The 10,108-nt window shown below is 44.4% G+C and overlaps 1 protein-coding gene across 2 annotated transcripts in view; it reads right to left on the bottom strand.

Annotated features, from left to right (window-relative positions):
* Nucleotides 1-527: 527 nt before the first annotated feature.
* Nucleotides 528-10,108, bottom strand: part of LOC126298941 (pro-neuropeptide Y-like) — a 54,526-nt gene continuing 44,945 nt past the window's right edge. Inside the window, exons 2-3 of one of the 2 annotated variants that reach the window (XM_049990541.1) lie at nucleotides 5,460-5,661; nucleotides 528-821 (exon numbers count right to left, since the gene is read on the bottom strand). In XM_049990541.1, coding sequence (XP_049846498.1) covers nucleotides 713-821; nucleotides 5,460-5,653 — 303 coding nt within the window. In that variant the 5' untranslated portion in view covers nucleotides 5,654-5,661 and the 3' untranslated portion in view covers nucleotides 528-712. The remainder of the gene's footprint in view (nucleotides 822-5,459; nucleotides 5,662-10,108) is intronic. The other variant, XM_049990542.1, reaches the window with a different exon arrangement.

The following is a 10,108-nucleotide window of genomic DNA, read 5'->3' as shown; positions in this document are numbered from 1 at the left end:
TTCATGCCACATCCAGGGCACAGTCTGTAATTAAAAAAATCCGGCTGGGCGTCTTGCTGCTCTTACCTGATAGATTTGCAGTCAAAAGGGACACCCGACAACTCCATTCATAACTGTAGATTTTGTAAATGTTTGTTACATTGACAGATTTATACCATTCTGTATCGGCAGTCGCATCATACAGCTCCAATGAAAAAAAGACAGATTTATACCATTCTGTATCGGCAGTCGCATCATACAGCTCCAATGGAAAAAAGACAGATTTATACCATTCTGTATCGGCAGTCGCATCATACAGCTCCAATGGAAAAAAGTGCTTCACCTTAAATTCTGCGGAAACAATTTATCTATAAATTGCCTTTTAGTATGTTTCAGTGTATTGAAACGTAAATGAACGTTATTTTGAGGTACTATAGTTTTCGTCTCTCGTGGATACATCTACGAACTAGTGCAGGTGATATCTGGGGAGTCAAAAGAGCAACATTGTGCTTTCCGAGTTGTGGAAAATAATAAGAGGTATAAAGACGTGAACTTAAAATGTACGTTTAATGTGCATTTTCTTGAGATATGTAAGAACAATGTGATTCGCACAGACCAGTTACGAATAAATGCGTACACAAACAAAAGATTACGATGACAATTATGGGACGAACTGGCAGGTAAACGTGAGAAGTGAGGCGGAGACTGCGTCTACTGGTGGTGTGCGGGCTGCTCACTCGTCGTACTGGAAAAGCTGCTCGTAGGCGTCCGGTGGAGGAACCGGCAGCCGGCTGGCCGCTCGGAAGGCCGCCGCAGCCGCCGACCCGCGCTTGCCGAACCTGCTGCCAGACACAACACGCTTAGTCACTTCACTCTGTCTCTTATAGTATCTCCGTTCTGAAGGCAACACTCCTACTGAACATAGCCTGGGGATGCTATGTAGTGGTCAGTTTGCCCGTCTGCAGGTTCGAGGATTTGTAAGCTACGGATGTAATGAACTGCACATAAGTAAAAGGTGTTGTACGATTATACGATTCCCAGACAATCGGGTGATCAAAAAGTCAGTATAAATTTGAAAACTGAATAAAGCACGAAATAATGTAGGTAGAGAGGTACAAATTGACACACATGCTTGGAATGACATGAGGTTTCATTAGAACCAAAAAAATACAAAAGTTCAAAACATATCCATCGGATGGCATTTCATCTGATCAGAATAGCAATAATTAGCCTAACAAAGTAAGACAAAGCAAAGATGATGTTCTTTACAGGAAATGCTCAATATGTCCACCATCATTCCTCAGCAATAGCTGTAGTCGAGGAATAATGTTGTGAACAGCACTGTAAAGCATGTCCGGAGTTATGGTGAGGCATTGGTGTCGAATGTTGCCTTTCAGCAGCCCTAGAGATGGTCGGTCGGTCACTTCAGGTAACCCCAAAGCCAATAATCGCACGGACTGAGGTCTTGGGACCTGGGAGGCCAAATGACGAAAGTGGCGGCTGAGCACACGATTGTCACCGATCTTTCACGCGTCTGGCAATACTTTTTTTTGTGGTTCTAATAAAACCCCATGTCATTCCAAGCGTGTGTGTCAATTTTTACCCCTCTATCTACATTATTCCGTGGTTTATTAAGTTTTCAAATTTATACTGACTTTTTGATCACCCAGCATTTGTTGTATCCGGGAAGTGCGGAAAACAAAGACTGGGGGTGTGAACGGGAAAACAAATTTAATCTCTCAATTGAAGTTCACACGTCTGAATACAGACACCGTCAGGCAGAATTGTACACAGAGTCCCTATCACAATCGTACAACACTGTCACTTGGGAGTCGCTATAGATAGGTCCGTAGTAACGAGCGGTGGGTCCAAATACTTCGAGAGACTGCAGCCTGACTATGCACTGCCATCCGCGGAGGGGTGTGCGCCTTTAACTAGTCCGAGCTCGCAGGAGTACACAGGCTGCCGGTCAGCCCGTGATGCCACGGCAAGGCGTGATTGGCTTGTAGTCGGTAGGCTGGTATTTTCTGTACGTACACCGGCTGGCGTTGCTGGGATTACCGCGGAAGCGGCTAAGGTGTGGCTGCGCCTGCGCTGTTGAGTGACGGTGGTGCCCCCGCCTACCGGCTGTGAGATGAAAGCCGTCTGATTCCTGGCCGCGAAACGCTGTGCTCCGCGGTGTGGTCATTGATGATACTGCAGTAAGCGTACGGGATGTTGCGAGATGGTTGTCTTTCTTTGTCTTGAAAAATCTCATCGCATAATTGTGGATTTGTTTGTCCTCACCAGAAGTCAGTTAACAGAAGAAATTTGTTCTCCTTCTCATAGGATTTCATTACAACAAATACAATATATTGACCATGATCTTGGTTTATTTGCAGTGCAAGTAACGTAGAAATTGAAAACTGAAAAATGTTTCTGCATGGGAAGTAGTGCCCACGGCCTCTAGATTATCATTCTGTTGGGCTTCTGCCGGGCCATTCACTGCCTGGAAACTACTTGAGTATAAATGGCTCATGTCTGGCCCGACCAGGGCCAAAAAAGCCATTTTTATAAGAGTTTGACAGTCTGGAGCTCCCATTCTGTCACTTTCAATTTTGGCCAAGTCCTAGATAAACCATAAATCTGGACGAAATGGTGGAATGCGTAGGCGCCGTCCCCTTGTCAGTCATGAAGCTTCCCAGTTGACTTCATGACACAGAGTGTCCTCTACATGGGAGTTGTCAACACTGCCCACCTTATCTATGACCTTTTTTCGAAGCATGACTAGACCCCGGACTGAACTCGCTGAGCTATCTTGCCGGCATTCGTTCGGCTACTGTGGCGGAACCATTCATTTATCTGCATCCACATTTACACGTCTACCCCGCAGAATGTGTGGCAAAGGGTTCATACAACCACTTTCAAACTATTTACACCACTGGCCATTAAAATTGCTTCACCGCGACGATGATCTGCTACAGACGCGAAGTTTAACCGACAGGAAGAAGATGCTGTGATATGCAAATGATTAGCTATTCGGAGCATTCACACAAGGTTGACGCCGTTGGCGACACCTACAACGTGCTGACATGAGGAAACTTTCCAACCGATTTCTCATACAAAAACAGCGGTTGACCGGCGTTGCCTGGTGAAACGTTGTTGTGATGCCTCGTGTACGGTGGAGACGTGCGTACCATCACGTTTCCGACTTTGATAAAGGTCGGATTCTAGCCTATCGTGATTGCGGTTTATCCTATCGCAACATTGCTGCTCACGTTGGTCGAGATACAATGACTGTTAGCAGAATCGATGGGTTCATGAGGGTAATACGGAACGCCGTGCTGGATCCCAACGGCCTCGTATCACTAGCAGTCGAGATGACAGGCATCTCATCCGCATGGCTCTAACGGATCGTGCAGCCACGTCTCGATCCCTGAATGCAATGCAATGCATGGAATGGCGCCACACCACCTCTCGTTCGAAGAAAAGGTGCACCCTCAGTCGGTAAACTCGTGGAGACAGTGTTCTCGGACTCTGGAGGTGTTTTTCTGTTTGATGTCCTCCACCATGGTGCAATGGTCAGCTCTGAAGTGTAGTGTGCTACGCTCATGAAACTAAAAAATCGACCTACAGCTGTTAGTTGCCACAAAAATGCAAACGAATTTCACCATCTCCGTGACAGCAGAAGGCCTCCAACAAATCTGAGTGACTGAGAGGAGCTCACAATGCTCATTGGACTGTTCTTCCTTATCCACCCTACAGCACGGATCCCGCACGTTCCAACTTTCAGCTGTATGGCCCAATGAAAGCTGCACTCCGCTGGAAGAGGTTCGTCGATCATATACAAGTTACTGATGCAGCGAGACGTTGGCTCACACGTCAACCAGTTGATTGGTACCTTGCTGGCATATAGGCCCTCCCTGTTGGCATAAGGCCATCACATTGAATAGAACTGCCCATTAAATTGCTACACCACGACGATAACGTGCTGCAGACACAAAATTTAACCGACAGGAAGAAGATGCTGTGATATGCAAATGATTAGCTTTTGAGAGCATTCACAGAAGGTTGGCGCCGGTGGCGACACCTACAACATGCTGACATGAGAAAAGTTTCCAACGGATTTATCATACACAAACAGCAGTTCACCGGCGTTGCCTGGTGAAACGTTGTTGTGATGCCTCGTGTAAGGAGGAGAAATGCGTACCATCACGTTTACGACTTTGATAAACGTCGGATTGTAGCCTACCGTGATTGCGGTTTATCGTATCGCGACATTGCTGCTCGCGTTGGTCGAGATCCAATGATTGTTAGCAGAATATGGAATCACTGGGCTCAGGAGGGAAATACGGAACGCCGTGCTGGATCCCAACGGTCTCGCAATACCAACAGTCGAGATGACAGGCATCTTATCCTCATGGCTGTAACGGATCGTGCAGCCACGTCTCCATCCCTGAGTCAACAGATGGGGACGTTTGCAAGACAACAGCCATCTGCACGAACAGTTCGACGACGTTTGCACCAGCATGGACTATCAGCTCGAAGACCATAGCTGCGGTTACCCTCGACGCTGCATCACAGACAGTAGCGCCTGTGATGGTGTACTCAACGACGAACCTGGATTCACGAATGGCAAAACGTCAATTTTTCGGATGAATCCAGGTTCTGTTTACAGCATCATGATGGTCGCATCCGTGTTGGGCGTCATCGCGGTGAACGTACACGAGAAGCTTGTATTCGTCATCGCCATACTGGCGTATCACCTGGCGTAATGGTATGGGGTGCAATTGGTCACCTCTTGTTCACATTGACGGCACATTGAACAGTGGACGTTATATTTCAGATGTGTTACGATCCGTGGCTCTACCCTTCATTCGATCCCTACGAAATCCTACATTTCAGCAGGATAATGCACGACCGCATGTTGCAGGTCCTTCACGGGCATTTCTGGATACAGAAAATGTTCGACTGCTGCCCTGGCCAGCACATTCTCCAGATCTCTCACCAATTGAAAACGTCAGGTCAATGGTGGCCGAGCAACTTGCTCGTCACAACACGCCAGTCACTACTCTTGATGGTGGTATCGTGTTGAAGCTGCATGGCCAGTTGTACCTGTGCACGCCATCCAAGCTCTGTTTGACTCAATGCCCAGGCATATCAAGGCCGTTATTACGGCCAAAGGTGTTTGTTCTGGGTACTGATTTCTCATGATCAATGCACACAAATTGCGTGAAAATGTAATCACATGTCAGTTCTAGTATAATATATTTATCCAATGAATACGCGTTTACGATCTGCATTTCTTCTTGGTGTAGCAATTTTAATGGTCAGTAGTGTATTATGTCGCAGCTGGTGAACTGAGACTGGAAGCTGTCGCTTGGAACGACTGATGCTATAAAGTATAAGTTGTTTACACTAGTAAAGAACTGAACGTTAATTTCCACTCATTAGTTCCAGTCTTAGGCTCCTGCGAAATTGAGTACGTCTGTGGCACGCACCTGGGCCTGCCGAGAGACGCGTAGAAGTCGCTCAGCTGCGTGAGGTAGTTGCGCAGCTCCTCGGGCGAGGTGAACATGGGCGGGCGCTCGGGTCGCTGCTGGCCTGCGTCTGCACCCGCGGGCAGCGGCTCGCTCAGCGGGGCCGTCGCCGCCAGCACCACCAGCGCTATCACCACCACGCGAACCAACGACATCTGGAATCCTGCAACACCCACACACACTCTCTGTACATCACCTCGTTCCCTTGGAATCGGTCAGTCTTAAATCAGCATTTCTGTCTGTGGCTGTATGACCTTTGTAGAGACAGCAAAGGGCAATGACTTGGAAGAGCAGTTGAACGGAATGGACAGTGTCTTGAAAGGAGGATATGAGATGAACATCAACAAAAGCAAAACGAGGATAATGGAATTAGATTAGGAAATGAGACACTTAAAGTAGTAAAGGTGTTTGGCTATTTGGGGAGCAAAATAACTTATGATGGTCGAAGTAGAGAAGATATAAAATGTAGACCGGCAATGGCAAGGAAAGCGTTTCTGAAGAAGAGAAATTTGTTAACATCGAGTATAGAATTAAGTGTCAGGAAGTCGTTTCTGAAAGTATTTGTATGGAGTGTGAGGCGTAGCGCCTTCGCATCGCTCCTGTTACTTGTTAGGACGATATCGTTATAGGCATGAGTCATCGACAGATGTCACCAGCTGACATGGACCTGAGTTACAGAGGTGCACGTAGTTGTAATAGTAGGCGGCAGAGGTCAGCAGTTGACGGACAGTGATAGCAATCGTAGCCAAAACAGTGTTGTAAAGTTATATTTTACTGATAATTAATGTATTTGCATAATTATAATTGTTTTATATGTGTAGTAATTAGCAGTGTGAGTGTTGTGTGAGTGAAGAAGAACAGAAATAAATGAAAATTGTTTTGTTTATTCACGAAGTACCAGTTAAACTATACAGGGGATTTACTATAATTAAATGTGCAGTCAGTTTATGGTACTAATAAATCGTGAGTAGATCACAAATTAATCGGTAATTTCAGAAGAAGTAATTTTATATTTGATACTTTTCTAAATTTATTTTTTTAGCAATTGCCATAGAACGAAATGTATTACTATGATTGGTCACTGAAGTAAAGTGCGGGTTAGCGCGGGATAATACTGCAACCTGATTTGCTGTTTCTGATATCAGCCAATCAAAAAAATGCAGGCTCGCGCCAATCTATGCTGGGAACAAAGCCTTTTGTGTGATCTAAGTAAGTCGGGGGCTGAGGGTTCGAACTAGTAACATGTCATTGAAAGCTGCTTCGACGAAAGTACTATAAAATCGAGAAAAACTGCTAATTACGAGTTCGCGAAGTAGTACAAAGCGTATTTAAATGAACGGTATAGTGGAAGTCGTGTGGAATTTCGGAGGGAATATATATCAAAATTATTGCTTTTGACTGTTAGTTAAAACCGCGTGGTGTGTTGTGCGATCTAAAACTGGAACAGGTATTACGTTATAACATTTCAGCTCCTCAACACCAAATTAAAACGTTCCACTTCAATTTGTTTGCACTTATAGCGATCCCAGCTTCCTCAACCAAATTAAAACGTTGCAATAGGAGGTGTCTGCTTCCTGCAGAAGGTCTTGAGTTCATATTGACGACAACAAGTAATTCTTCATTACAGACGTTTATTTACAAACAGAACTGACAGACTTCACAGACTCAACAACTGACTCTCAGAGCTAACCGCACTGCATATCCGAACTGGCAACTGACAACTCCTAGGTGCACCAATATCCCTCCAAACAATGAGAGCCCTTGACAATGCTTCGCCCACAACACGATAGCAATCCACGACCCAAAACCAAACTAGACATTACCGAATTTTAGTACAGACCAAAGCAAGTAAAAGGATCAGTACATATTAATTCCCATAAGCACAACTTCCAAATAGATTTTATAACATCCTTCCACCAGCCTCTGGACAACCCTCACCAGATTTGCACCGATGTTTCCAGAAACATTCTGACACCCGATTCTGGACATTTCTTGAGTGATTCAGAACAACCACTTATATGTAAAATGATTCAAATCGTGTTTCAAAACATAAATAAATCTCTCCAGCAATACTTCTTGATACAAATCGTCCTTCGAAACCAGGTTATGAAACAGCCCTCACAAGTCTTCGCATTTTTGCGATCATAATACAGAACCTCTCCATAGAAAGCTCCAGAAGTGTGCACCAAACATCCATCCACAGACCCTCTCCCCAGCTGGCGAGTTCTCAAAAGCATCCCGCCCAAACTACACGAAACAATTTAGCTCAAAACTGACAATCCACACAACCAATCAGAGCTACAGCAAACAGTGAGTCCCCCCTTCACAAAACGAAACACAACTACAAAACTGAATGAAAATAGGTCACCAACACCAATACACACTTACACTAATTCTATTTTCGCTCTTTCCGTGCAAAATGTCCTAATATTGACACAGTACAACATTCAAACATCACCAAAGTTTCCCTTTACACCTTGCATATCTGTATCGACATCCCCCAAAAGTCTACAGTATCGAACACTTCAATATGTCCCAACATGTCCTGCAATGTTACAACGTGTAGAGAAGAGTGCACAACATTTGAGCGAGCATTTTCATAACTAAACGATCCAGTGAACTCTATTAACTGCGGTAACGGGTGTAAATATCATAAACTGGCTACGTGTGTGATTGCGGATTGCGGGTGAACTTTACATTGTGTATCACTTAGTACGGACTTGGCAGTATTAACTGTGATCTTTATCGTAAATATACACCTGAAAATGTACATTGCCAAGTTAAAACTTTTATTTCAGTACTAGCCATATCTCGTTTACCGGACAATTCTATGTATGTTACAGCCTGAAGTAGACAGTAGTGGTCTAGTATTTTCTACTACAGCTTTTAGCTAGACAAATGAACATTGTTGGACAGTGGCAGGGCGGTAAAAAGAAACGTGCCGCGCCGTAAGTGTAGCCATGTATGGAAGTGAAACGTGGACGACAAATAGTTTGGACAAGAAGAGATTATAAGCTTTCGAAATGTGGTGCTACAGAAGAATGCTGAAGATTAGATTGGTAGATCATATAACTAATGAGGAGGTGTTGAATAGAATTGGGGAGAAGAGGAGTTTGTGGCTTAACTTGACAATAAGAAGGGACCGGTTGGTAGGACATGTTCTGAGGCATCAAGGGATCACAAATTTAGCACTGGACGGCAGCGTGGAGGGTAAAAATCGTAGAGGCAGACCAAGAGATGAATACACTAAGCAGATTCAGAAGGATGTAGGTTGCAGTAAGTACTGGGAGATGAAGAAGCTTGCACAGGATAGAGTAGCATGGAGAGCTGCATCAAACTAGTCTCAGGACTGAAGACCACCACAACAACAACATGAACTTTGTTACTCCACAACCTTTCTTAACAACTCATAACGCGCCTTTTCAGAAAGATTCATTCGATTTCACGAGACATTATCTTCTACACCAATGAAGACAGAAACCTGAGACGGATTTTAACTTGCACGTTGTAAATGTCGCCCTGGGAGCTGGTTGGTGTGATTACCAGGAGGGTTTGAACTCACATTCTCCAGGGGCGAAGAACTATGATCGCTACATCACAATTACCAATTAAATAAACTAGACATTAATGAGCCTTTGAGACTAGTGACGATGTTAATTAATTTTGACTGTAATCTGATTTGTGATTTTTTGTGTATTGTGGGGGCGAACAGAAGATACCAAATAGTCGGTAGTAGCGCTTCAGTGCAGTGTCATTGTCCGTAGTTTTGCTAATAGTAATTACACTTAGTTCAGAAGTTATTAATTTTCGCCAAGGGAGCCCTCGTGCTAAAAGTGAACGATCCTCGGGGCGTGAATACACCAGAGATGTGGCAGGGAAGCAACCTAAACCTTATCAAAACAGCGGAAATGAGTGCCCTCTCTGCAGGCCGTTTTCCAAGGTTATAAATCACCTCCATAGCAAGAGCTCTGTCTCACTGCGACCTGAATTCTTCTGCCACCAAAACGCGTTTCCGTGGCTGGTAGTCAGTCTCCAGGCCACACTGTCCTAACGTTTAGGTACACCCACTATATTGTGTTCTTCTGGTGAATATGAGGAACTAACTCAGCGTTGGAGTAGGCATCGATGATAAACCAGCTAAAAACGAACAGTTATTTATCGGGTGCGATGATTCGATCCGACTGTGATTCTTCTGTATATCATTCATGCTAACGCGCGAAGAGTTAGCTTTCGGAGTGCGTCAAGATGCATGAGAAACTTAGAATTAAACTGATTATAATGAACGTACAGTCTCAATGAACACTGATCGTTTTTAGTGGTACATTCTGCGTTAAGAACTCAGCTTAACCTCGTGGACTCCAAGATTTTTAATCTGAATGTGAAGAGTATTGTATTTTATTTTTCTTACTGACGGAAAAAGTAAAATAAGGGAACTGAAGAGTAATTTATCAGTTGCCGAAGAAAAGCTCTTTGTGCTCGACATAAACGGACTGCCCCTATTGACCATGGCTAGTCAGAACACCGACAATCTTTTCGATTATAACAGTACTACTGATACTTGTGTTTCATATTCCGACTCCTTGGCACAGATCGTTATGTTAGTACGTGTT

The sequence above is a fragment of the Schistocerca gregaria genome, chromosome X, assembly GCF_023897955.1.
Source record: "Schistocerca gregaria isolate iqSchGreg1 chromosome X, iqSchGreg1.2, whole genome shotgun sequence".
In the NCBI taxonomy this organism is placed as follows: Eukaryota; Metazoa; Arthropoda; class Insecta; order Orthoptera; family Acrididae; genus Schistocerca; species Schistocerca gregaria.
This window is presented reverse-complemented; position numbering and strand designations above follow the sequence as displayed.